The sequence below is a fragment of the Spermophilus citellus genome (genome assembly GCF_964194105.1).
Source record: "Spermophilus citellus genome assembly, chromosome: 14".
NCBI classification, from domain to species: Eukaryota; Metazoa; Chordata; class Mammalia; order Rodentia; family Sciuridae; genus Spermophilus; species Spermophilus citellus.
The window spans coordinates 104,061,610-104,089,004 of NC_138194.1; the positions used below are offsets into that span (position 1 = coordinate 104,061,610).

Genomic DNA, 27,395 nt, shown 5'->3' on the forward strand with positions numbered 1-27,395 from the left:
CAGGAGAAACCCTGCCAGTCACAGGCCACAGTGGGCCTGCTCTGCAGGGACCTGCCTTATGGCAGGCAAATCAGCCCCGGGCCAAAGGCCACCCTGGCCCTCAGGATCACAGCTGAAGCACTCCTCAAAAGCTTCTGATCACTTAAGTTGGATCAATATGAAGCCCATCCAGTGAGATGCCTGACAACAATTAAGCCTCACTGACCAGGCGGAGGACGCAGGCCGATGACCAGAAACAAGCCTGGGAATTCAGAGATGAGCATCAATGGCAAGGACAGGGAGACACAGCTGCCATTTCATGTGTCCCAGTGGGTAGAGGAGGACACGAACAGGGGTGGAGGGGTGGGGAGGTGGGGGGGCAGCAGAGGAAGCTTAAAACAGAACCTGACTTGGAAAGGTGGAAAGTAAGTTAGACTGAGAAAATACACCGCAAATACGCGGGATAGAACCACCAGCAGATGAGACTGCAGAAGACCGTCCGTGACCTTGAGGACACGTTAGGGCCCACTGGGAAGGAAGCACAGAGCAGCAGGCTGGAGCCCTGCCGGGCACCTTCAGGAGGGCTCACATGGCATGGGGGCTCTGAGAGGAGGACCTCCAACAGGCGTAACGGCCAAACCTTTTGTGATCTGACGTAAGCCATGAACTGTGGACCCAGAGGGTCAGCACACCCCCGTGCCCTGGAAACGGGGAGAGTGTCACCCCAGAGCACATGGTAGTCACGTCACTTGTGATTGTGGCAAAGAGAAAGATTTAAAAACGGACTTTTGTACAGAGGGTCAAAGATAAGGATGGCCATGACTTCTTGTCAGAATCAACACAGGTATCAGAACAAAGGAGTGTCTAAAATACCAGGACCCTCCCCAACCCAAAACATAGAGGGACACACACTTGTCAATTTTAGATTCTATGCCCAGCAAAGATATCTTTGAAAAATAAAGGTGAAATGGAGAAGTCTCAGACACCAAAGCAGAAGGCTGTCTCTGAAGCCCTGAGATAGAAGGGGAGACACAGAGTACCAGCCCTGGGAGGCACATGGCAACTTTTCTGATTTTTAGATCATTTTAGAAGATAATTGATTGCTTGGGGCAGAAACAATAATAAGGTATTATGGAACTTTTAGCAACTTAGAGCCAAAGTGCCTGACAGAGAACATGGAAGCTTACTGTTTTAAAGTATTAGACTAAGTGTGGAGTGATTTATTTCTTCTTTTGGGGGAGGTGAGTCTTACACTGTGCTTCCCAGGCTGGTCTTGAACCCCTGGTCTCAAGTAATTCTCCTGCTTCAGCTTCCTGAGTAGCTGGGACTAGGATATCTTAGCTCAATGCAATCAATCTACTTTTCTTTCTTTCTTTCTTTCTCTTTCTTCTAGAGATTAAACCTATGGACACTCAACCACTGAGCCACATCCCTTTAAAAAAATTTTTAAATTTTGAAACAGAGTCTTGCTAAGTTGCTGAGGGTCTTGCTTAGTTGCTGAGGTTGACTTTGAACTTCAATCCTCCTGCCTCAGCCTGCAGACTGCTGAGATTCCAGGCAGGTGCCACTGTGTCCAGCACAATATTTCTTGAAGGTTGACTGTAATAAGTTAAGGTGTAAGCATTAAATAATGCCTAGAGAAAAGAAATAGGGAAACATCAAGTTCTGGATAATAAATCAACCAAGGAGACAATATAAAATCATAACAAAATTAACCTGTTTATTAAAGAGAAGACAGAAAAAGAGGAAAAAGGGAAAAAAAAAAAAACAGAAGAGACAAGTGGAACAGGACTCTAGCTGGCAGAGTCCTGCTGACGCGTACCCACCATGATGCACTAACCCTCCTCCAGAACAGGCGGACTGACGAGAGGAAGCCTGACAGCCGCTGCCAGGAACCCCAGGGGACCCGTGCAAACACAAGTAGGTTAGAACTGAAGGATGGAGACAGAGGGAAGGGGACACCAAGGAAGAGAAAGAGCCAGGTGCAGTGGAGGTGGTACGGTCACAGGTTCAAGGCCAGCCTGGGCAGCTCAGTCAGACCCTGTCTCAAGGTTGAAAAATGAAAAGGACTGAGAACGCAGTTTAGTGCTAGGGCACCCCTGGTCCAATCCCTGGTACCACGGGGTGGGGACTGGGGGAAAGAAAGGAAGCAGGAAGGACTCAGCGATATCCCACAGAGCAGGTTTCAAGCACAGGAAGAAACTGGAGCAGAGGCCATTTCCAAGTGGTAGAGGGTCATCGGGGGACAGAGCAGCCTGAAGCTCAAGACCTGACCCGGGACCTTCAAAGCAGCAGACACTCCTGATGGGATGCAAGGTACGGGGGAGAGCCCCAGTGGCCGTGGGGCCCCCCAGAGCACTGTGTCCTGCAGAAAGAGAACACACCCCAACCCCGAACAGGACAGCCTGGGTCCCGAGCATACGGTGGACGTATGAGGATGGAAATCAGGCAGATCATTTTCTTTTTGAGCTGCAATGGGATGAAATTAGATATTAATGACCAAGATATTGATAAGATTCCAAATATTTAGAAACTGGCTGACAAAACATTTCTAAATAACCTATTGATCAATGAGGAGATAAAAAAGGAAATCAGGAAATATTTCCAGCTGAAGGAAGGTGAAAGGGGGGCCCTAGGCTGCAGAGGCAGCTGCCGCAGGCCCAGGGGCTGTGTTGGATTGGGCAGGTCCTCGGAAAGGACCTGATCTTCCACCTTCCGGGTACTGGGGAGCCATTCAGAAAACACTCTAAGTCCACATTCAGATCAGTGAGCGCTTTATTTATCTGGTCAGGGACTGTCACCCACCCATTGAGACTGAAGCTCTGTGGGAGAACGGCAACCTCCTGGCCTGTATCCTGGGAACGTAAAGACGTCATGCAAGTCAGCCAATCACAGAGATCAAACAAGAGTAAGCGGGGCCTGCAAGCCCTAAGCAGGGCTGGAATTTTCCAGTTAGCAGGCAACAAGTACAGAAGCTAGAAAAGGCATCAGCTCTGCAGTTCAGTTGGCCACAGTCCCGGGTTCAAGCCAGTGCTAGGCAGTCGCCTCCTGAATTGGGGCAGGGGTTGGTGGGAGCGAGAATCTACCTCAAAGTCATGTACACCCACAAGGGCACCCAGGATGTGGCTCACCACGACCACCACTGCTGCATCCTGAATAGGGTACGGTTTGTGGGGTACAAAGTGCAGAAAAACAACTTTTATAAGAAAACAGCTTTCATTTCAGCTCCTCAGAAACAGCTCTTGTAACAGTTTTTATTTTTTAGTTGTAGTTGGACACTTCATTTTATTTATTTATTTATTCATTTATTTTTATGGGGTGCTGAGGACCGAGCCCAGGGCCTCGCACGTGCTAGGTGAGTGCTGTACCGCTGAGCCACGGCCCAGCCCCATTGCAACAGTTTTTTAGAGAAGGCAGAAAAATGGAGGCTGAGGCCTGCCTGTGACAGTTCTTGCTTTTATAATTGTCTTATCTGACTCATCAAAACCTTGTATCTGTAATCTGTTTTTTTTTTTTACTAATCTAGAACCTGTAACTTACACTCTTACTGATTCATCAGCTCACACCACAACACCAGAAAATAGAACATGATGAGCAGACCAACCAGAGCAGGCAGCACAAGGGAGCTGTGAGAAGGAGAAGAGCGACCAGAGAACCACGAGCTAGAAATAGCTGGACCAAAGAGGGCCAGGAGCCCACCTGTTGGTTCTTTGAGAGCATCGGGAGAGGACGGATGGCACTATCTAGGTTGTCCATGGCAGGACCAGAAAGAGGGCCTGTCACATGCCAACCCAGCTGGCTGGTAGCTGACCAGAAGGGCAGGTGGTGGGGCTGCCCCCAGGCCTTGTCCAGGATGGGGTGCCCATGCTGGGGGCCAGGGAGGCACAGACCCCTGTCCTTCCTTCTGTGGGGAAGCCAGGCCTGACAGGCTGAGGACCCGTGTTTGGTGAGGCTGAAGATGGCCTAGGGGCTGCCCTGGGGCTGGGCTGTGTGGAGCATTTCTGCTCAGGCAGAGAGAAGCAGCCCTCCCTGTCTCATGTGGTCAGGAGGGGTCAGCACCTACCTCTGGGTGGCCATCGGGAGCCCTGCCCCTTGCCATCACCTCCCCAACAGCATGGTGCAGGCTCTGGGCTTGGGCTCTACAGGGGGAGTCCCTCCTGAGGGCACCAGGAAGGAGAGGGCAGGGCTGGGGCTCCCACTGGTTGGAAGCTCTGTCCACACCCACAGGGCCCCCACCTTTGCAGACCCTGCCCAGGGCTCTGGCCTGAGGTGGATCCCAGTTAGGTTGGGGTCAGGTTGAGCCTAAGACCACTGAAGGGGCTGCCCAGTGGGGTCACGCCAAGGTAGCCAGGAGGCTAGTCAGGCCCCGGGGACTGCAGGCCACGGCACAGGGTCTGGCTAGGAGCTGTGGCTCTGGGCTTGCTCAGGAGAGCTGCCGGGTCACAGGCACTGCTGCGCCACACAGGAGCCTGGCGCCCTCGAGAGTGCAGACCACTTTGCACCCTGGCCTGGGGCCTGCACACGCCCACCCATCACCTCTGCTGTCCCTTTACTGGTCACCACTTTTAGAAACCCTCTCTGACCCGCCAGACGGCACTCACTCAGTGGCCTAATTTCTGGGGTGGGGGCACACTTCTCCCTGCCTCCATGCTGGACACAGAGCCTCCCTTGCCCAAGGTGGCTGTGGCTGTCCCCTGGACTCTGTAGCTGGCTTGTTGTGGAGTGAGCAGGAGGCACTTCCCTGTTCCTGTCCTCCGAGTCCACATGGGGAATGGGTCTGCATCAGGAGTACCCCTGCCCTCGGCTCTGCCTGACTCCCACGTCCAGACTATACCTTGTCCTGGGTGCCCAGCGGGGACAGTGAGAGGCACACACGGGTTCTGGGTGGCTTGGTCAGGGGAAGAGAATGATCCTGGCAGGTGCCTTCAGACACCCGGATCTGGCAGCCACCAGGGGTGGCTGGCCCAAAAGGGGCCCCAGGAGCTCCTCCCTGCAGCCCTGGGGCACAGTTGCCAACGGGAGCCGATCACTGGGTGCTGTACATGCAGCAAGAGGGAAAGCCTGCTGCCCTGCAGAGGCTGGAAGGAGGGGCAGTTGTTGGGAAAAGTATAACAGCAGCCGCACCCCAGAGAAAAACCCCAACATGGCGTCTAAGGACCTTCTCTTCCTACTTTCCCCTTTTTTCCCACTGGCTTGAAAAGTTCCCGCGGGTTGAACTCTCCCGCCAGCGCCAAGTTCAAATCTCGCTGGCGGGGAACCTGAGCCTCAATAAGAACTAATTCCTGGGCTCCAGAGCTGATATCAATAAACGCGTGGCCTGCCATTTATCTAAGCCCTGCCATCTCTCCTAGATCTATATTAGCACAGAGCCTTTCACAATAAAGTTGGAACTCTCCCCGGCGAGTTGTCTTGCGTGGAGGATTCTTTCAGCAGTGGTCCTGCAGAAGACCAGGGACCCCTCACAGGCACCAGCACCAGGGGCAGATGCTGATCCCACCAGGTGGGTGAGGCTCTGGGAGGTCGAGTGTCTTGCTCAACTCACCTGGTAAGGACCAGGAATGACCAGGCCAGCCCTGAGGAACGGGGGCTAACAGGGTGAGGCTGTGGGGCTCACCCAGGCCATGCCCAGAGCTGAAGGGGCAGCCTGGGCATTGAGGTTCCACATGGGCCCAGGTCTCAGGGGAGGCGAGATGCTGGTGGGGTTAAGAGTGACTGCTTCCTGGGTCACACTTCACCTTTCACAGTGCGCCAGGCTGAGGGCCCTCAGCTTGAGCCAGCGTGTCCAGAATGCCTCTCAGGGCAGGTTCACGGGGAAAAGAGGTCAGACCCCTCCTCGGTGTCATCCCTCCTGTCTGCTGGGGGCAGGGTAATGCTGGGGCACTGAGGAGCTTGCCCAACCAGGGTGCTACGGTGCCAGGGTGCCACGGTGCCACGGTGCCAGGGAGCCAGGGTGCCACGGTGCCAGGGAGCCACGGTGCCAGGGAGCCACCGTGCCAGTCCTGGCGGGGGTCAGAACCTTGTGCTGACCCCAGGAGGCTCAGAGGATGGCTACTGGAGAGTGGGACTGGCCTGCTCCCAGGATGGGGACGATGTTTGCTTGGGCATCTCTCTCACTCCACCTCAGCCTCCAAATTGGAGAATGTCCAAGCCTGGCAGGAAGCCAGCTGGAGCCTGTCCTCAGGCCCTTCCCTGTCCCTGGGCCACCGCACCTAGCCTCTTGCTGAGTCAGGCCCCCAGCTCCCCTGGGTGAGTTCTGGCCCAGGGGCTGCTGGGCTCTGTGTGGTCAGGGGACAGCTGGCCTGGCCTTGGAGCAGTGTCTGCATAGCTCAAGACTGGGGTCTCTCTGAGCCTCTTGTACCCAGATCTCAGGGATGTGGCCTGGGTGGGTGTCCCTCCGCCGCTGGCCTGTGTTCCACAGTGCCTCACCCCAGGGGCACCTTCCTCCTCTGTGGCTGCTGGAGGCACGGGGAGGGCCTGACCCCTCCAGGGGTGGTGAAGCCTCCTGCACTGCCCGCGCGGCCCAGGCTGCCCCAGGCGGCCAGTGCTGGAGACTGGGGTCTCCTGCCCCACCCCCATTCCACACCCATGCTGTTTGACATCATTTATTTCCTTGCAGAGGCTCAAGTAGAAAAATAAAGGAGCAAGTACAAAACCAGGGGACCAGGGTGGCCTGTCCGCCCTCCTGTGTGCCTGGCCGGCCACACCCTCCCGTCCTGGGGGAGGCGCTGCTCCAGGAGGTCGACTCTCCATGCCCACCCTGACCTGGCCCAGCCTCCTGGGCAGGCCCCGTCTTGGGCATCGGGCACTCCCATCAAGGCCAGGGAGGAAGGGGGCTGTGGGGGGCCCCAGGGGAGAGGTGGAAAGGGGTGACACCCTTGCCTTGGGGGGTTACAGGCTGGGGGCCACGCTGGCGAGGAGGCCCAGGGCCAGCAGCAGGCCCAGGGTGGCGCCGCTGAGCAGGGTGCGGGCGGGCGCAGAGCTGTGCAGCTGCTCGTTGCACAGGTCGTCCTGGCAGCACTGGGTGGACTGGACGCCGCTGCTGACTTGGCCCTGCTGGCTGTTGTTGGGCATGCACGAGTCTGCGCACTCTTTCCTCACCAGGTTCCCCGACAGAGGCTCCACTGCACATAGACAGGGTGTCAGGCCTGCCCGCCTCACCCCAGCCCACACCCACACAGCCCCGAGTCCAGCTGCCACGGGCACCCTCCACCTGTGGGCCAGGATGACCACTAAGACCAAACCGTCACGAGCGTGGCTCCCCCGCGGTCCCCCACGCCCTGCAGCAGCTGGGCTGCCACCCACCTGTAGTCATGGTCCTGCAGTAGCGGGAGCTGGCTGGGCAGGTCTGCGGCTGCTTACAGTTGGCGGAGCTGGAGCACACGTGGCAGCGGAGTCCCCGGGCTAGTGGGTGAGGGGTCCGGGTCTCAGCTGGGCCTGGGGCCACTGCCCACAGAGACCCCTGCAGGACAGAACCCTCTCTACTCCTGCCCCGGCCAGAGCCCCTGAGCCCACTGATGCACAGGACCCTCATCCATGCACAGCTTAGGGGACTCTGCTGGCCCTTCAGATTCCCTTCCTAGAGGTCCTGTCCTGGACCATGCCTGGGGAGCAGCCAGGAAGTGAAGAGGATGGAGTACTGGGGAGACCCTTCCTAGAGGTCTCAGCCCTGGGACTAGGCCAGGATAGTTTTTAGGACACAGCTGCCGCTCCACCCTGATGGTTCTGAGGAAGCGGGTTCTTGGCTTGGCCTCCTGAGTCTTGGGGAAGTGGGGCTAAGCCACCCCAGGGCTGTCAGGGAGGGGCTGGCAGCAGGGGCCGATGGCCCTGAGTCTGTCCTTCCCAGGAGAGCGGCATCTCAAGACAACTCCAGGCTTTGTGGCTCTCAGCCTGAGATTCTCCTGGTGCATTACAAAATTCCCTGATTCTGAAGTGTCCTAAGTCTGGGATTCTGCCAAGTCGAAATGGAGTTCGTTTTGCTCTAGATTCTAAGAGTCGAGCCCTCCACAACATCGGGATTCTCTGAGCCTGAACTCCTCCAGGCTTCCAGGGTTTGGTGATTGCCCTGGCTGAGGCTGAGGGTCTGGCAAACAGGCCAAAGCTGCCCACCCTCACCTGACCCCCCAGGCCTAGCCTCTCACCTGGGCCCAGGGCCACAGCCAGGATGATGAGGAGCAGCAGGACCGTCTTCATACCGAGCATCATCTGGGAGCAGTGGGGGCCCCTCCTCTGGGGAGGACTTATAGTTGGATGGTGCCGTGGAGGGTGTGGGGTGGCAGCCAGCCAGCCAGTGGCATGCCACCTGGACCTGCCTCACTCTGCCTGGTCCACACCCACCAGCCTCACTCATGCCTGGCTCCTGCCAGCTGGAAGGACACTGCACCTAGCCCACCTCTGTGGGCCTAGCCAGGGCTGGGTGTGCACAGGGCCTCTGTGTCCGTCCCGCCCGGCGGCTCCCTGCTTCTGCTCAGTCCCCTCATTGTCTGTCTGCTGGTCCTGGGTCACATTGTCTCTAACCATCTACCTGGTCTGTCACCTTGTGTCTTTGCCCTGCATTTCCCAACCCTAGAGAGGTCCTTCAAGCCACAGCTTGTCCCAGATGCTCTGGGGAACCCACTGCAGGGAGGCAGGGGAGAGGCACTGACCCTGTCTGCCTGGGTTCTGATTCAGGGTGCTGGGTCAGCCCAGTGGACCCTGGAGCAAGGAACCCTAGGGAGTAAAGCATCCCTGCTGAGGCAGAGGTTGTGGGCCAGCTGTGGGTTGTGGGCTAGGGAGGAGGAGCCACTGGGCAGGAACAGCACTTGGAAGCCGAGTGTGGGCCAGGAAGGTGGTGTGGAGACCTTAGGCTGTGGAGATCTGGCCATTGTAGATGCCTGTGGAGGCAGGACTCACCCCCTCCCTCCCTTGGAGCCCATAACCCTCCCCACCCAGCACTCCCTGCCCTGCTCAGGGGCACAGAACCAGCACCATCCTGATCTGCCCGTCTGCTCAATCCTCCCAGGCCGGAGTTCCTCAAGTCTGGGCCCAGCATCCAGGATCCTTGGCAGGTGCTGGCTCTGGTCCCAAGTGGAGGCAGAGGCCACTTCTTGCTCTGTATGTATAAGAGGGACTTTCTTTCCCCGTGAGCTAGTCTCTCAAGCACCCACCTCACTGGAGCAGGGGCGTCCCCTATGGGCCCAGCTGGGAGTGTGGGTGGACCCTGCAGAGTCCTCCGGCTCCCCCCGCTGCTGCCCCTGCTCTGGGGGGGGGGCAGGCTAACTTGGAGGGAGCTCTGGGCCTATCCCAAGGCTGGGCCTGGGCCAGTCTGAAGTTCTTGGGAGCCCTGTGGTTCTGACACGGCTGGGCCCTTGTGGCCTGCACCTGGGCCAGCTGGCTCTGTGTTGAGCTGGGGGTAAAAAAGCTAAGGCCGTAGGCGGGGGAACAGAGGACAGGCTGCCTGACAACTGCAGTGTGGTTCTCTCTGACAGTTCCTGGGCCTGCCAGACCTGCCCAAGGACAGAGAGGGCACGGGTGATGCCTTTTGGGACCCAGAGGGGTGTCGGGAGTAGCCCTTTGGGGCAGCCCCACCTCTGCAGCCTGTGTGTGTAAGGGCTCCCGTTCCCTGGCTGATCCCGGTCCCCGGGCGCTGGCTTAGGACTGCCACAGCCTCACAGGGTGGGCAGGCAATGCAGGGCCCACGCTGCCCAGAAGGCCACCCCAGCTCCAGGCCCGCTGTGCACAACAGGCCCAGGGTATGCAGGGTGGTTGGAGGGAGGGTGACTTGGAGGCCATGGGAAGCAGAACCCAGAGCTTGGGGACAGGGTGGTGATGATGGGGCATGGCAGGTGGGAGGGGTGACTCACTGGGCTAGGAATCTGCTGGAAAAACGGGTTTGGAATTTCTGATGGGTGTGATAGAGCTGGTGGGGCCTCGGGGTTCACCATGGCTGTGTGTCCCGAGGCCCAGAGAGAAGCTGGGCTCCAGTCTGTGGGGAGGGCCTTTGTCCCTGGCAGGGCTGCCTGAGAGGACGTGAGCTGGCTTCCTGGGCAGTTTCCTGGCCCAAGTGTGAAACAGGCTCGAAGGAAGTTCACTCAGGAGGAAATGGGGACTCTGGGCTTTCTGTAGGCAGCAGCCAGATCAGGGCCTCGGAGGTATGGCGGGCCCAGGAGCCGTGGTGCCTTACTTCTGCCCCACCAGCACCCATCTCCTGGTGGACATGAGGGCAGAGAGGACAGGGCAGCACCCCTGGAGTGGTCTCAAGCCCTCTTACCATCTCCACTGGCCCTCCAGTACTCTCCTCCCACAGAGTCCCTTCTCTCTCAGTCCCTGGGACCAGGACCCTGATGTGACTTGTACCCTCAGGACATTGGCAATAGGAATGGTGGAGAGTGGAGAGCAGGGACTCCACTGTGCTGCCCCTCGCCCAGCCCACTCCCTGAACTTGGCTGGGTGGCCAGGAAGTTGGGGAACAGGCCTGAACCTTGCTCTGGAGCAGAGACCTCTGCTCATGTCCCTCCCTTTTGCTTTCCTGTGGTCCTCCTGTGTGTGCCAGGAGATCACCAGGTGCCTGAGCTCAGAAAGGAAGGCCCTGGCTCAGGGGGCAGAGCATGCTACTCCAGGCCCTCTGAAAGTGTAGCCCTGGTCCCTGCCCTGGCCTGAAGTCGGACACCAGGCAGACAGGTCAGGCCCCTGGACTGGAGATGTCCAAGAAACTTGGGGCAAAGGAAGGTTGCCATGTGGGCAGGCACGAGTCCTGGCCACTCCCCAGGCCCCTCCAGGCACTTCACTTATTCAGTCTACATTCTATAAGGACAGACCATATGCAGGCACCCAGGTCTCAGGCCCCAGGTCAGCGGGGGAGAGAGAGATGGCAGACTGATCTGTGGTGTACGCGGTTATGCTGTTAAGGCGAGATTGCAATACATCACCAAATTGATCTTAAAGCAGGAGACAGAAGCTTTATTCACCAGCCGGAGGTCCGGACCCATCAGCTGGCAGGCCAAGGGGCAGGCTGCAAGTCTACACCCTTTGACCCCCTCCTGGGGTTTGAGTGCATCTTTATGGTCCCAAACCATATTAATCATAAGTGGCTGTTGCTATGATTTAAAACCATAAAGAAACGTCATGAGATCTAAGATCATAAGCAGAAGGGGGAGTGACCCAAAATGTCCCTAGTTGAGTACAAGTTAGAGAATGGTTACTAACATCTAGACAGTCCATTTCTGACAGGGTACATTGTCCAAGAAAAATGGGAACCAAAAGAGAATGATTTTACACTGTATGAGAATTGCCATCTTGTGTTGCCCAACATGCTTAGTCCATGGGCACAGAGGGGGCTGTCCCTGGGAGAAGCACGTCGTACATGACGTGGAGTTTTGGGTAAAATGGAGTCTGTTTGGCCGTGGCCCATAGAGCCTGGCCCCTAACACTGCAGACATGTAACCATCCAGAAGGTTGGGCTGCAGGAGGGCAGACCTGGGTGGAGCCATCTAAGTGAGACCTCAGGGAAGGTGGCCATCAGCTGTGGAGCCAGGAGGACATCTTTGCAAGTGCACCAGGGCCTGGTTCCAAGTCTTCTGTCACCTGGGGCTTTCCCAGAGGAGTCAGTGAGGCAGGGTTTCCCTTGGGCCACTTAGTCCCTCCAGATCACACACTTGGCAGGCAGGGCCTCGGGTGACCCAGGGAGGGGTGGGGCCTTCCCAGCATCACCCTGCCAGTGGAGTCATAGCTGGGCCTGTCCCCGGGGCCTGGGGTTCTTCCTCCGCAGCCCTCCCTCCAGGCACAGGAGTCACCTGGACGCTCAGCCACAGCCTGGAAGTGGGTCTTGCTCGCCTGCTTCCCAGGGCCTACATGACCCTGCCTGCGTCTTTGCTCCTTCTCTGGGACCCTGGCCCCCAGCAGTCATTATTCTGTGTACCCTCCCCCCGTGGCTGGGCTGGGCTGGGCTGGGTGCAGTTAGTGTCCATGGACTGGGTTGGGTCTGGGTGTGTGGCTGGCGCCATGCCCTGTGCTGGCCCTCATCCTTGCTGGGCCTCTCCTTTCTGCCTGCCATGGTACACATCCAAGGAGCACGTCATGGAGTCAGCCTGAGCAACTCAGCCCTGCCTTGGGTGGGGCCTGCTCTTGGGAAGGGCAAAACTGCGGCCCTAGGCTTCAGAGAGGGAGCAACCAGTTCTCAGGCCTGTGTGGTAGGACCAACAGACACGGGCACCAAGGTCTCAGCAAGGGGTGCCTAGTGCCACCGTCTGGGTGATGAGGGAGAAGACTTTAGTGAGTGATGCTGAAGTGGGGCAGAGTGGCACAAGTGACTACGGGGACCACAGAACTAGGATGGCAGGCTTGTGGCAGTGTGGGCTTGACTGGCCCCGAGGACCAGGTACCTGGAAGGTGATCTGCTCTCTGCATGTTGAGATAAATCCCTTCCAAGGTTCGAGGGAAGGACGAGGGTTTGCGCTTAGGCTCAACTTCTGGGCTCACCTCTGCTGAGCTGCAGTTCACTTCACCTCCCATTATAGCCCAGAGATGGTGGCTGCCAAGCCTTGAGCTCCATGGGGGAAGAGAACACAGCGTCTTCTTCACTTCCTTCCTTGCCCCCTGCCTTCACTTGCTCCCAACATCCACCTCCACACTAGTTCATCTAGCCATCGCCCATTCATCCGTCATCCACACACTGGTCCATTCATGCACCTACGCGTCATCCGTCCATCCTTTCATCTACCCATCTATTCATGCATTCATGCATCCATCCCCTATCCATTCACTGATACATTTATCCATCCATCCATGCATCAGTCCATATCCATCCATTATCTATCCATCCATCCGTCCCTGTGCCCATCCATCCATCTTCCATCACATAAATATGGTCGGAAGAGCACCGACATGGGCTGGTTGCCTGCTGGACAGCACACAGGAAGGCCCACACGAACGAGGAGCCTTCCTCCCCACAGAATTCACTTTTTCAGGACTGTGCTGAAGGTTTGATTTTGTTCAATAAAGAAAGCAAAATGCATTCTGGGACATCTGGTATGGACAGAACCTATGAAGAGGAGTAGAACAGGGTGGGGGATGAGGAGTGGGGCGCTGTGTGGGTTGATTGTTCCAGAAGAAGCAGTGAGTTGGATCTTGTCACGACCTGGGTGAATTCAGCAGTGCTGCACAATGACATTTCCCTTAGTCATGGGAACAAGTCCCAGGACGGTGACGGTACCCAGAGTCCCTTCCCAGATATCCATTTCCCAACTGCTCCCTGCCCTCTGGATGGGCCTTGGTCTTCTGACTCTCCCTGAGGGCCTCCCTGTGCCTTTGGAGTGTTCCTACCCCACCCAGGGACCCCTCCCTGTGAGTCAGTGCAGACCAACTCCCAGGGTGGAGTCCCACAAGGCCCATGGGCATGGAGACCTTTAGCTCATCCCAGGAAAGGGCCACCTGGTGGTCTGCTTTGTTCCTCCAGGCCCTGTCCCCAGCTAGAAGTCCCCACTGGAAGGCTGTGCCCCCTGGAGATAGGGCAGACGCCAGGTTACCTCTGCCTTGCTTCCTCTTCCCCCCTGCCCTTTCCCGCCCACACGCACCTTCCCTACGGGAGAGCGGTCCTTCTCAAGCTGTAGAGTAGCTATGGGGGGCTCCGAGACCCTGGGTCTGCAGGTGGAGGGCGGTGGCTCTGGGACTTGAGACACCCAGTCTTCAGACAGGCTCTTTTTAAGGATTATATGATATGAGGGGTCTGGGAGGGGCTTTGGGATGCTCGCCCAGAGGGAAAGGGCGTGCCTGTGACATGCTTGCCGGGTTGGCCTCTGTCATTGGTCCTCATCTCTGGGAGCAGGCCAGCTCTCTGCACCTGGCATGATGGGAGCGGGGGGACTGGGGTCCCCCTAGGCTCAGGTGGCTTCTGAGCTTGAGTCTGGAGTAGGTGGGCTTGGCCTGGTAGCCAGGGACCCCACTTTGGTGCTCTGTCTAGGGCAGGGACGGGGAAGTTGACCCAGGAGTTTGCATGTTGTTACCAGTCCCCTCTTGGGGAGTGGTGACAACCCCAGGGGATGGAGGAGGGTCCCACTAGGCCCTCCCTGAGCTCTCATTACCACAGTCCTCAGAGTTCAAGTGTGTTGTGAGCACCTAGGGTTACGTAGGGCGAGACGTTGGCAGGCCCTTGTGGGGCAGAGGAGCGGTGCCAGGACAGAGGTGCAGCCTGACTCTGGGCCCAGGTCTGATGAGCTGAGCTGGCAGAGTCTAGAGGGCCCCGCCTCCGCTCCAGACTCCCCACCGCCCTCCCAGCAGGGCCGCCACGGGCTGGCCCCGGGTCTGGCTCGCCTGCACTTTGAGTCTTGGCCGAGTTCCTGTGGGCTCTGGATGCCTCCCCCATCCTGGCCTTCAGGGGTGATTGTCCCAGCCTGCTGGCTCCTGTCCCCACATATGGCAATGGCTCCTCCAGAACCAGTCTAGCAGCAAGAAGGGACCTAGGAGGGCACATCTAAACCCTCCCCAAGTCCTGGTCTCCCATTTCCCTCCTTCCTCTCTCTCCTCTGTAGCCCCATCTCTGGCTGGCGGGGGCTGAGACTGCTTCCCCAGCCCTGCCATCCCCTCGGGATCCCCAGTGTGGTCCCCAGGAGGGCGCCAGACTCTAGACACAGATGATGATGGAGGGCCTGTGCCCACAGAGTGCCTGAGGTCAGACCCGCCTCCTGGCCCTGCTTTAGCGCCCTGTGGGCTGGCCAGGCCTACTGCCACTCGCAGGAACCCACCCCTATTTGTTCCCACTGTGTGGGCTCCTCCTCGTCCCGGGACCCATCCCCCTCCTCCAGGCCTTGGCTGTGCTGTGCCCACGGTCAGTGTCTTCCCATGGGCAGCATCTCGGCCATGCTCCCCAGGCCTGTCCTCCCTCCTCTCTGCTACAGGGCCACGGGGGCTTGCCGCTTTGCTCACAGGGCCCCCGCCTCTCCTGCTTAAGGGCAGGGACCCAGTCTGCTGTCCCTCGATATCCCAAGTCCATGGAGCCTGGTGTGCAGGGGCGCCTGGGTGTGTGGTGACTCAGTGTGTGGGAGGTGGCGAACCCAGGCTGCCCACGCCACTCCCCTGGAGCTGGGGGCTGGGGTGGGAGGGGAAGAGCCTCCGTGTCCCGCCTGCCTGTGGAGCAGGGAGCTCTGAGAGGAGGTGGTGTGATGCCATGTGGCATCTGACGGTCTCTCTGGGGACCTGCAGGTGGGGACTGCCCTAAGGGTGGGTCCCTCCTGGGTCCTGCTGGGCTTTCCACCCTTAAGAAGGGAAGACCCATGTTGCTCCTGGATGGTTGTCCCTCACGGGGGCCATAGCACTCCCAAGGAACCCAGAGTGGCAGGCCACGCAGGGCCTGGAGGCTGGGGCCAAAGGGTGAGGGGTCCGACAGCCTGGCTTCCAGGGGGTGGCTCATAGTGGGGGCACTGCCCTTCATCGTCTTCCCAGCGCCAGGTGTGGTGAGAGCGGAAGGGGAACCCCACCCCCTGCCCCAGGCCCCCCCTTTCCCATGGGGTAGAAGAACACAATAGGAACTTGAGCAGGGGCAGAGCTGGCGGGCTGCGGTCTTGCAGGAGGAAGCACAGCCACTCTGCACAGGGACAGATCACCATAGAGGCTTGCAGCAGCTGCAGGTGCCTGTGACAGAAAACCTCAGCAGCAGAAGCAGGAAACAAAGCAAAGGAACCGTCCCCTCAGACTTAGTGAAAGTCCCCGAGTTGTATGTGGAGTCCCTGGACTGTCCACGAGCTTGTGCCCGCACAGGAGACGTAGAACACACCCTCCAGTGAAAGGGCACCAACTCCCTGCCTTGCTGCACCCCAAACTTGCTTATGTATGAAAGTAAGAACCCTGCTGCGTTCGGGGCTCGGACTTTGGGAATCATCCCTTTGGGCCGTGGCTCCACTAATAAAGTGTGGCTTCCAGATCTCCGTGTCCTGACCCTCGTTTCCAGCTACACCCATGTCCCACAGAGTGGCCACTGCACACTCTGGATCAGCCAGGCAAGGCTGTTCAGGAACATGCAGGCAGGGGGCTCGAGTCTGGGCACAAAGGGGCAGGGGCCAGTGGACAGGTAGGACTGTGGTGGGGCCTTCCTCCTTCTGGGTGTGACCCTGTAGCAGGCAGGTGAAGAGGGTAGAGGCTAAGGGAGACTGTGGGGGAGGCTGGGCGCCTTGCCTCCCCCGCTGCCAGACTCCCAGAGTGGAGACAGACACTGCTGAGGGAATCTCGCAGCCACACCTGGCCATGAGAGCCGGCTCTGCCAGGTGGGCAGGAGGCCTGCCTCCACTTGCCTGGGCCCAGTGTTTGTTCCTGTCACCTGGGGCAGGGATATGGGGGATAAAGAAGTAGGGGAAGGGAAACGACATCTCTTCCAGCCTCTGAACTCCAAAGGGCAGAAGAGCAGGGAAGGACTCAGGACTGGACACTGAAGTGGGCAGGGCAGGCAGGCCCATGGCGGGAGCAGGGAAACCCCAGCCATGGCCTGTAGGACCTGGGCAGGCTCTGAGGATGGGCCTCCTGCTGCCCCTGCAGGCCAGCCCTGGGCTGAAGGTGGGGGAACAGAGTTCCTCCAGAACTGGGGGGCTCTGGTTTTGCTCCCCAGAAAGAGCCCTGGGAGGAGACGTGGCCTTGAGAGGCCTCAGAGTCCCAGGGCCTGTCAGGGGGTGGAGAGGATGTGGACCGTGAGGGCATGGGGCCATGTGGGGACACCAAGGAGGATGTGGGCACCTTGGGGGACACCAAGGCTCAGAAGAGCTCCCCAGAGCAGCCCAAGGGCACCCCGACTTGGGACTGACTGGACATGCACTCCTAGCGCCCTCCTGAGGCTTGCAGTAGACCAAGGTACCAAGCAAGTGCTCTCCCTCATGCCTGGGCTTGGCATCAGGGGAACCAGCAGCCTTTTCCCAAGCCCCCCCGCTGTCTGAAGCTGAGGCCCGTCCTCTCTCTGAGTGCGAAGACCAAGGACCAGAAAGTCCCCCAGACCTGACATCTCTGCCACTTTATTCATTTCTCAGGACACCCTGGGGAACGGGCTGGGAGGCAGCACTCTCTGGAAGTAGGAGGGTCCCCCCATGCTCTGTGGGAATGGACAGCCCACCGCCCATGTCTCAAAGCCTGATACCAAGTCCTGAGGCCCTGCCCCACCCCCACGGGGGCCACCAAGGGACCATTTAAAAAGCCTGTGTTCACCTGGACAGGGGCTGGTGGTGGTCCCTGGGCTGGGGGCACTGGCTAGCATTTGGAGTCCCTGGGAAGCCCTGGGAGGTAGATCTGTGACTGGTCAGTGCTGTGGTCAGTGGTAGATGGGATGTGTGAGAGTGAGGAACAGTGAGTGACAGCAGTGGGTGGTGGCAGGTGGGTGAATGGGGTAAGAACAGGGGTTGCACGGGGTGCAGAGAGCTGCCCCAAACTCACAGCCGTGTTCTCCGTGTCAGGGCTACTCCTGGCACAGGAGAGGCCCAGGGGCCCGACGGCCATGAGCACAAGGTCCTACAGGCACCCTTGAGAGGGAGAACCCCAGCCTGAGCCCCTGGGTCTTAGCCCTGAGTCGGGGTGCAGACAGCTGGGACACTGGGGCACCCTTCCCACTCCAAAGTGGCCAGGAAGCCTCAGGAGCAGGAAAGGGCTGAGCCGGCTGGAGATGTCCCCTCCTGGGCAGCCTGTTGGACGGCCCCCAAGGCAGGAGGGGCTCTTCCCTCATCTGGGTAGGGGACTGAGGAGCTGTGGTCCTTCATTTCTCTCTGGGCAAGGGCTGGGGAGGGGGCTGGGTTGTCCTGGGGAAGTGGGGGAGGGGTGCTAGCTGGGTCTGGGGCCTCCAGGCAGACCCCTGCTGCGAGGCGCAGAGATGCAGGCTGGACCCTCACCAAGCCGCGTGGAGCAGGGCCCACAGCAGGCTGGCGGCGGCGCTGGCCCCCAGGGTGCCCAGGCTGCCCCCGAGGCCCGAGGCCGCGCTGCGGTTGCACTGGCTGCCCTCGCAGCAGGAGACAGAGAGGGCGCGGCCGTCCGAGGACACGGTGCTGTTGGGGCAGGTCGGGGCGCAGGACTTCATGACCAGGATGCCGCCGGGGTTGGCTGTGGAGAGAGGACGGGGTTCCTGGGTGGCATGAACCACAGGCCCAGAGGCCCCGGCACCCACCCAGCCCTAAACACCCAGGGTGCAGCCTGCTTTGGGGGCTCCTGGGACTTCGAATGCCTGCGAGGGCTTGAGGTGGAGCCTTGGAGGAGGAGTAGGTGGGGTCCTACTTTGGCACCTGCAGTGACCCGTCTCCCCCTTGCCTGGCACCGTTGTGGTCTCTAAGTCCAAGGAGCGACTTGAAGGCTCCTCCCTCCCTTCCCCTCCCCTCCTCTGGGCTTCAGGAAGGCACCGACCCCACCCTCAGCCCTGGTCACCTGGGGATTAGGAAGCCTGCCATGGCAGCAAGGGACAGGGTGGCAAGGCCCGTGGCCTGCACGCTGCCTCCAGGCCTCACGGCTGCTATTGGGAGGTGACTCTGCATCTGTGTGCACAGGGCGCGGGGGAGGCCGGGGGCTGTGGGGTGGGGTTGCAGTGCTGCCTGGTCCCCTGCCTGACATGCAGGCTCCAGTCGGGGGTGGGCAAGGACGCGGGCCAGCCCCCAGGGGCCTCTTGTTTACAACTGGCCCAGAAATAGGTGGGTGGGGTCAGGTGCTTCTGCCCCTCGCGGGCCAGGTCCCAGTGCCTCGGTCTCTCCATCTGGTAACAGTGGAGCCAGCAGCCTCTGCCCTTGTTCTGGGGTCACGAGTGAACTTGGGGTCGTGTTGGGAGCCTTGGTGGTTAACAGCAGAGTTCGGGGCCAAGTCTGAGCAGCCCCTTGGCAGAGTGGAAGGACAGAGCCGCTGGGTCCAGGTGGAACGAAGCTCTCCTGGACACAGGGAGCCTCTGAGGTCAGTGCGAATCCGCCTGCTGGCTAAGGCTGAGTGAACTCTTGAGAGGCTCTGAGGACGCAGCCTCCCAGGGTGGGACAGGACGGCAGGCAGTGGCACCCCTTCCCATCCTGCCCTGCGTGAGTCGTTTCTTGAGACCTGTGGTCAGTAGGTCATTATGCCCAGTTTTTAAGCAAGGAGCTTTTTTGATGGGTCAGGTGAAGGAGAGACAATGTTCACCGGCCATTTCTGAGTGATTGCTGGGGACGTGGACAGGCACAGTGTCCTTGCCGGCACTGGTTTGGAGAAAGAAAGCTCTGGCTCTGGCCGGGGCTTGGCCTTCCTTCCCTGGCTGGGCTCTGAGCTGGCTTCCTCGCCCAAGAGATGGGCTACTGAGCCGGACCGTTGCAGGCTCTAGTCAGAGGTGGGCACGGACGCGGGCCAGGCTCGGCAGGGTCAGTCTCTGACGCAGCTTCATGGCCTTTCCCTCCCTCCTCAGGGCCAGGAGAGTCAGGGAATCCCACCACCTGCTGGGGTCAGCTTGGTGGCCCAGGGTGTGGGGTCCTTCCACCTGGACCTTCCTGCCAAGCCTGTGTCCCCAGCCTCCTGTTTTGCTCCAGGGTGCTTCCTGGTGCCCCTCAGAGGAGTGCCCCTGACTACTTGTCAGCCTGGCACTCCATTGTCCCACGGTCAGCGGTGACCCTGAGGTCCCTGGAGGACCGGAAGTCTGCACCCATCTCTGAACCCACCCTAGCTGGCACTCAGGGACACAGTGACTATTTAGGGAGGGAGGGGCGTGGAGTAGGAGCCTGCAGAGCCTGAGAGAACCCCCATCCCGAGGAGGCCGGGGCCCTCAGGGCACTGGGCACTGTCTGGCTGTGAGACCCGAGGCTTCGGGCGAGGGGTGCCCAGTGGTCCTGAGCTACTGGGAACCACTGGGGAGAAGAGTGGCCCTGGGGCCTGGCATCTGTTTCTCTGGGTGGCACTTTGTTTCCTCTCCCAGCAAGATGCCTGCAGGGCAGGATCTGGCCACCCTTGTTCCTACCTTGTGCCCAACTGGAGCCGTCAGGACAGTGGGTCCAGAGTGCCGACAGGGCCGCTGCAGACCACGGGCACCCCCTTGACCTGCCACCCCCTGTATCACGTGAGCCTCGGAAGGGCGGGTGTGCCCGAGCTCGGGGCTACGGAGCAGGGTGGAGCAGGGTGGAGAGCGGGGCAAGCAGGTGTCTCCAGGCAGGCCCCTGCTCTGCTGAGTGGGGGGCCTGGAGGGACACATGCTGCTTCCCCTTCATTCTCTAGGGCTGGGAGGTACACAAGGGCCACCTGGGTCCTTGTAGGGCCCGGGGAGGATACTGCCTCGGTAGATGGGGTGACTGAGTCTGAGGGTGCTTTTGTCATCTCTGGGAGCTGTAGGAGTCTGTGGCCCAGGGAATGGCCCAGAGCTGCAGTGCTGCCTGGTTCCCCTGCCTGACACGCAGGCCAGGAGCCTGGGGACAGTCACCACTGCAGCTGCCATTTATCAGGGGCCAGAGAACCTCATGGACATGATCCCAATGGTGGCAGCAAGCTGCAAGGGGAGAGCACCCCAGGCTTAGAGGTGACACTGCCCAGGGTCCCCTGACCAAGGTCAGAGGCTCTGCCTGTACACTTCCTTCCTTCTCTGCAGTCTCACCTGGTCCTGCTGCCCCTTCTGGCCAGCTTCCCCACTGCCCAGTCTCATCCTTTGCAACCGGGTCAGGCCTTACAGCCCTCGGGGTCACCAACGGTGACCTGCTTCACTGTGCGCAGCACCTTCTCTTCTGTGCTGCTCAGGCCCTGTGAGGTGACCTCTGGGCTACTCCCGTGCACTGCCCGGACTCCTGTCACAGGCACCTCTTGGCCCCACACCTGAGCTCTGGCCCTAGCTCAGCCCCCAAAGCCCGGGTGCAGAGGGGCACAGGAAGGAGGAGCTCTGGCCTGTGGAGGTGTGGGAAGGGCGGCAGGCCGTGACTTCTGGAGGAGGCTGCTCTGCTACAATGTGGACAGGGCAGAGATCCAGCTCAGGGAGTGGGCACTGGGGCAGGAGGTCATGGCAGTCATGGCTGATTTGAGAGGGAGCTGGGAAGAGTCCAAGAGGCACACAGTATGTGGAAGGCTGGGCTTAGGAGCTGGGGTGGAGTGGGGCTAGCGTCTTCCAGGTGCCAGTGTGTGGACAGCTGCCCCTGATCCCTCATCTCCTACGTGGACTGGAGGGTGTCCCTGGGATCTGACTGAGGTGGGGCTGGGCACTGGGCTCCAGCTGGGTGTGGAGGTGGGCAGGCCGGGGCCGCGTGGCCCAGGGTACTCACTCGCCCTGGTGATCACACAGAACTTGTCCGTCGGGGCACACTCCACTAGAGACTCGCAGTTCTCGTGGCCGCAGCACACGTGGCAGTGCAGGGCCCGGGCTGGGGGGAAGCACAGGCCGTCAGTCTGGGCTGGGCTGGGGCTGAAGGCCCAGCTGCCTGCCCTGCGGCCCACTCAGGGTCACCTCTCTGGGTCTCCTCTTCCCTGCTCCAGGGGTGCTCCAGGTCTTTGGAGGGTTGGGGGTAGGGACTTGGTGATTTGGACATGCTCCCAACTCCCTTCCCTCTGGTCCCATGTGTCAGTGCCAGGCCGTCAGCTTGAGGGATGGGTAGGTGTGGGGTGTGCTGTGGACAGGCTGCCCTGGGGCTGGGCTCACAGTCCCTCTGCCCATGGCTTTCCTGGCACCTGTGAACTCATGTGTTCTTTTGTCTCTGCCTGCAGTTGCCTCTAGAGAGAGGACTAGAGAGAGTAGCGGAGCCACAACAGCTGAACCAGGAAAAGTCCTGATGAGTAGATAGCTGGTGAACGGATGGGTGATGGGCAGATGGATGGATGGGTGGGTGGATGACGGGGGGCGGGGGTGGATGATGGGTAGGTGAGTGGTCCTGAGCTACTGGGAACCACTGGGGAGAAGAGTGGCTCTGGGGCCTGGCATCTGTTTCTCTGGGTGGCACCTTGTTTCCTCTCCCAGCAAGATGCCTGCAGGGCAGGATCTGGCCGCCCTTGTTCCTACCTTGTGCCCAACTGGAGCCGACAGGACAGTGGGTCCAGAGTGCCGACAGGGCCACTGCAGACCACAGGCACCCCCTTGACATGATGGGTGTTTGGCAACGAGTGGGTGGGTGGGTGCATGAATGGGTGGGAGGATGGATGGTGATGACTGGGTGGGTGGGTGGGTGGGTGCATGAATGGGTGGTAGAAAGCAACAGTCCTCAGCAGCAGGATCTGTGCAGAGTGGGTTGGTTGGCTTCAGAGGTGATCTGGGTTCTAATCCCACCATCCCTGTCCCCTCTCTGTCTGAGCCAGGGTGTCCTCACCTATGAGATGGGATTAACAATGATGCTCTTGGAGTTCTCAGATCATGGAGTGGTGTAATGCGTGACGTGTGTGTGTCCAGTCCTCTCCTTCCTTGAGGAAGGAGGGCAGAAGCCTCCAGGATGAGGTGACCCTCATCCCTGGGATGAACAGAATCTGCAGCAAAAGGCCTTGGTCCAGGCTGCCAGTGGTCAGGAGCTGGGCAGGCCCTGGAGATGGCTGGCTCTGGTGCCCTGTGGTTACCCCAGCTTCTGACTACAAGGACTGTGCCAAGGCTTCCCTTAACAGAGGACAAACTGCCTGGGTGTGGCTGGCCCAGGGACAGTGGTATGACCTGCAGCGGGTTGGAGCAGAAGATACAATGGTCACTCTGTGGACGCTGTCTCCACAGAGTGAAGAGGGTGACCTGGAAAGGTCTTCTGGAGTGGGAGGCCCAGAGTTTGGCCTGCAGTAAGGATCTCTGTGGGCAGTCTGGGGAAGGGACATGCGAGTTAAAGAGATGTAAGGACCTGGGGGCTGCAAGAGGGCATGCAGGGGCCAGGAGGCCCCCCCACGGCATCCTGTGTGGAGGCTGGGCTGCCGGGAGAGGGGCCTTGTAAGGAGTGTTCTGTAGGGAATGTCCCATAGGTTGTCATATGGGGGTGTCCTGTAGGGGTGACTGTAGGGATGGCCAGTAAGGGTGGCCTGTAGGGGTGTCTGTAGGGGTGTCTGTAGGGGAGTCTGTAGGGGTGTCCTATAGGGGTGTCCTGTAGGGGTGTCCTGTAGGGGTGTCCTATAGGGGTGTCCTGTAGGGGTGTCCTGTAGGGGTGTCTGTAGGGGTGTCCTGTAGGGGTTCTCTGCAGGGGTGCCCTGTAAGAATGGCCTGCAGAGGTGTCCTGTAGGGGTGTCCTGTAGGGGAGTCCTGTAGGGGTGGCCTGTAGGTGTGTCTGTAGGTGTGTCTGTAGGGGTGTCTGTAGGGGTGTCCTGTAGGGGTGTCCTGTAGGGGTGTCCTGTAGGGGTTCTCTGTAGGGGTGGCCTATAGGTGTGTCTGTAGGTGTGTCTGTAGGGGTGTCTGTAGGGGTGTCCTGTAGGGGTTCTCTGCAGGGGTGCCCTGTAAGAATGGCCTGCAGAGGTGTCCTGTAGGGGTGTCCTGTAGGGGTGTCCTGTAGGGGTGTCCTGTAGGGGTGCCCTGCAGGGGTGCCCTGTAAGAATGGCCTGCAGAGGTGTCCTGTAGGGGTGTCCTGTAGGGGAGTCCTGTAGGGGAGTCCTGTAGGGGTGGTCTGTGGGGTGCCCTGGTTCCCCTGGATGTGCACACCTACTGTGACTGAAGAGCCCCACTGTGCGTGGGTCAGCCCATGTACAGCCATTGTCACGGCCCTGGGCAGAGAGTGGGGGGTGCTCAGTCCCCACTCTGAGCTCAGAGGCCACACTTCTCAGGTCAGGGCTCTGGAACCACCCGAGGAGAAATAGCTGCCTTTGGGGTGACTCCTGGCCATTTCTGCCTCCTCTCTCTGCAGCTGGTCCCTGGTCCTGCCAGGCCCGATAGGCACTCCCAGGGTTCTCTGAGCAAGGACCCTACCTGAGTCTCTTTCCTGAGATTCTCCAGACCCTCTGCCCTGGGCACTTGTGAGAGACCCCAGGATAACCCTTAGTATGTCCTCATCAGCTACCACAGATGCTAAGCCCTAGGGTAAAGGTCTGGCAGTGTCCTACCTCCTGACCCAGGCCTCTCAGCCCCTCTCTCCCACAGCGGTGTCCTGACCAGGGCTGGTGAGACCTGAGTGGTGCTGTGGCCTGGGATCTTCCAGCACCCTGCCTCCTCTGGTGAGTGCCTAAGCTTTGACCTTGGCATGTCCTCTGGAGTCAGCCTCAGGCCCTTGCCCCATGCCCCTGCATTTGCCTCTCCAGCCTCCTATTGAAGGTGTCCCTCCAGCTGGATGGATCCCCAAGGTTCCCTCTCCACACCCCCAGGGGAAGCTGAGGGGGCTAATTATCCTCCAAATGATAATTATTCAGCTGATAATCGCATGCTGCAGAGCATCCCCTCCCACCCCTGGCCTCATTTCTGTCCCCAAACCAGCTTATCAGGGTCAGGGCAGAGTGGGCTGGTGGGGGTGACCCATCATTCTGTTTTGCTGGGGAACTCCCTTCCTAGAGTGAACAGTCCCGCACCCCAGGAACCCTGTCCTGGGGGAAGGGGATGGAACTGCCCCGTGGAAGGCCAGCCCCGGTGCCCCGGGCACACAGTCTGCCTCTCCAGCCTCCGCCAGAGTTCTGCCTCCACAAGAGCCAGGCCCTAAGTAGAGAGCCACAACGTTTTTCCAGGCAGGGGACTGCCTGAGGGACTCCCCTCACTCCTGTGACCCCCCACCCAGGCTGAGGCTCCAGGGAGCACTCGGTCTCCTCGCACAGAGCCAGCCTCGCCAGTGCCCAGGTCCCCGCGCCCTGCCCGGGGCCCGCCCCGCCTGCAGCCAGCAGCCTTACCCAGGGCAGTACACACAGTAGCCAGGAGCAACAACACCAGGAGGGGCCTCATCGCGGACGTCCGCCAGGACTGGGAGCCGCCTGGGTCAGGGTGCCTTTATACGGCTGCGGGTGCCGGGGTCAGACCTGGTAATTTAGCAGGAAGATGAGCTTGGGATGGCAGGGCTGGCCTGACTCATGCCCCCAGGCTCCCTCGGCCCCACCCCCAGGGCCCAGGGCTCTCAGGAGGTCCTCTGTGCCCCACTCTGGCTGTGCCTGGGTTCTGAGCCAGCCACCTCTCCTCCCTGAGGTCGATGATGGACACCTGTTTGGGCCTATTGGGGACTAATGCTGACTCTGACGTGGAGGTCTGGTAGGGTGAAGATCTGGGCTCGTCCTGGGGCTGATGGTGCTACTGTCCATCACCCACAGAGCCGAACCTGAGGCAGAGCCGAGCAGCACCCAGCAGCCATCCCCACCAGCTTCCTGAGCCTGGCCTGCAGGCTGGACTGGGAACGGCCGAGTGACCAGGGTGCAACCAGGGTGCCCAGGGGCCACAGGAAAGGGTCTGTGCATTGGTCCATGGTGGGTCTTGCTGGGCCTTGGAGGCTGAGGGAGGAGCTCTGGTCCCTAGTCTCTCCTCCATCCCTCTAATAGCTGGCCTCCAGGCCTCCCTGTCCCTTTCGACCCCTCCCTGCACTCCAGGTGGCTCTGGCCCTCTTGTGTGGACCATGACACCTACCTCGAGGCCCTTCCGGACCTTGTGCTCACAACACGGAACCCAAGGAGAACTCATTCTGTCTAGAACACCACCTGCCCTGTCCTGGCTAGGCCCAGGAGGCACTCATAGGGGGCCTGACCCCTTTCCACACCCTCTCTGGGGACCTGGGTGCCCAAGGTTCTCTCCCCGCCCCTTGGAGGGTGGCCGAGCTGCTGGCTGCCTGCTCTGGGCCCCAGGTGGAAGGGGCATCTGTCAGGTCCAGGGAGGGGGGTGGGGCTGTGAGGATGGCGCTGGGGAGGGAAGATGGGGGTCAGCACATACCAGGCACTCCAGGGGGTTGGGGTGGTCTATTTTATTTTGACTGTGTGTTAGACTTCCTTAGAACTTCCCTAGTTTGGACACATGGTGTGTGAGCTCCTGTTTGTGGTGGGGGACGGTGAGGCCTGGGCTCTCGTAAGCTTTCCTGGGACAGGGACACCTCTGTGAGCTGTGAGGGCAGACACGGCTGTACACGCCCAGGTTGACCACCTGGGCTCTGCTCAGCCCACTCTTGTCTCCTCTGAGCCTGGAGCCCCTGGTGCTGGGCACGACAGAGTGAGTCCAGCCAGGCTGGGCAGGCCCTGGAGGGCCTGGCTGACCCAGAGCCAGTGGCATGGGCTCATTCCTCCTGTGCTATGAGCCCCAGTCTCCCAGGCCCATAGCCAGCCTTGTCTAGAGCTGGCCTGGGACTGGGACCGGACCTGAGGCCTGGGCACCTCCCCAGATGCAGCCCCAGCCCTCGGCCTGACCCGAGGTTCTCTGGCTCTGTGGCAGGGAAGGCAGTGGGAAGAGTGTGGTGGGACAGGACTGTCGGCAGCCAGCAGCACACAGGCCCTGGGCCTAGCCCTTGAGGGAAGTGGGGGTGGCCCAGAGCAGGTCCCGCTGGGCACCTCCCTCAGGTGGGCTCTAGACGGGCCCCTCAGGGCAGGACGAACCTTTCCCCGAGCAGGAGGCTGTGCCAGTGGCCAGTGTGTGGACGGTTGGATCAGAACAAGCTTCCTCCATCCCCAGACCCTGATCTGCTCCCCGCCCTCAGCCCACACACCCTGCTCAGGCTCCACTGGCCCCAGAGTGCAAAGGGACAGAGCTGAGAGCAGGGACAGGGGAGTAGCAGCTGGGCCCAGGCTTCCCTGCCCCAGGACTCCTGACCAGTGAAGCGACAAGGGGCCTGGGGTGGCTTGTGTGTGTGGTGGGACCCACAGTAGCAGGAGTGATCACAGCCAGGTGACAGCAGGGCAGGGGCAGGCTGCACTTTCTGGAGAAGGTGGATGTCCCAATGGACCCTTGAAAGTGGAGGACAAGCCACCCAGACAGGGTGAGCCAGGGCCTGCTGGATGCCACGGTCTCGGTGCCGGCAGAGTCGGCCGGGATTTACTCCTTGCCCAAGAAGGGTCCGAGATTGGGGTCTACATTGTCAGGAACCCATGAAAGTAAGCAATGAGAAATGCTGCACTCAACAAATCCCAAAGGGCCTTCTAGGGGCAAGGATTCCTCAGCCCCCAGGGGGAGGTGCTCAGGTGGTCCTAGAAAAGGGAGACCTCTAATCTGGGGGCCGGTGGGGCGGGGGACCTGGGGAGGCTGCGGCCTGGCTGTGAACTCTTCATTAATCTAATCAGGCATCGGAGACTCACTCCTTTATGAGCTGGGTGTGCACTAGCTGTAGCCCATGCTCACTCAGGGCCGTAATTAACCCCTGGCCTCACCAACCAGGCACTGGCCTCCATTCCCAGAGCAGCCCACAAGGGATAGGCCTCCCGGACCAGGGATGTGCAGGGCAGGCGAGGGACGGGGCAAGGGTGGGGTGCTGCACTGGTCAGACATCTACGGCTCTACCAGGCCCAGCTCAAGCTGCCTGTCAGGAAGGACCTGCGTCCCCTTAGGAGCCCAAGACTCCCCAGTGAGCCAGGGCCCAGGCCCGCTCTGCTCTCTCCCCCTGAGGCCCTTCCCAGCCTCCACTTTGCCTGCTCCCACCTGTGGGGGGGGGGGCTGGAGCTGGAGGTGGGTGGGC

At 60.0% G+C, this 27,395-nt stretch overlaps 2 protein-coding genes and 1 long non-coding RNA gene across 3 annotated transcripts; 1 reads left to right on the forward strand and 2 right to left on the reverse strand.

Moving 5' to 3' along the window:
- Nucleotides 1–5,930: 5,930 nt before the first annotated feature.
- LY6D (lymphocyte antigen 6 family member D) lies at nt 5,931–13,384 on the reverse strand. The gene is made up of 4 exons (XM_081266886.1): nt 9,819–13,384; nt 8,118–8,205; nt 7,282–7,380; nt 5,931–7,100 (listed from the first exon to the last, which is right to left on the reverse strand). Exons 1-4 carry the CDS (start codon nt 9,897–9,899, stop codon nt 6,868–6,870), a joined length of 501 nt encoding a protein of 166 aa, XP_081123012.1. The 5' UTR covers nt 9,900–13,384; the 3' UTR covers nt 5,931–6,867.
- Nucleotides 9,233–24,669, forward strand: LOC308633801. Its single transcript, XR_014018869.1, has 3 exons — nt 9,233–9,707; nt 23,915–23,988; nt 24,540–24,669. It is a non-coding gene; the product is annotated as an uncharacterized lncRNA (long non-coding RNA).
- LOC308633800 (ly-6/neurotoxin-like protein 1) lies at nt 17,804–24,700 on the reverse strand (the record flags this gene model as incomplete). Its single annotated transcript, XM_081266887.1, has 3 exons — nt 17,804–18,015; nt 21,153–21,251; nt 24,649–24,700. The coding sequence occupies 3 exons, from the start codon at nt 24,698–24,700 to the stop codon at nt 17,804–17,806; spliced, it is 363 nt and encodes a 120-aa protein (XP_081123013.1).
- Nucleotides 24,701–27,395: the final 2,695 nt, after the last annotated feature.

Excerpts from the sequence above, each read along its gene's own strand:
- LY6D (XM_081266886.1), bottom strand. The coding sequence starts at position 9,899 with ATGGTGAACCCCGAGGCCCCACCAGCTCTATCACACCCATCAGAAATT. Across the intron at positions 8,206-9,818 it reads TCCAGCAGATTCCTAGCCCA|AGGAGGGGCCCCCACTGCTC; the intron begins GTGAGTCACCCC and ends AGTCCTCCCCAG. Across the intron at positions 7,101-7,281 it reads CTGCAGGACCATGACTACAG|TGGAGCCTCTGTCGGGGAAC; the intron begins GTGGGTGGCAGC and ends GTCTATGTGCAG.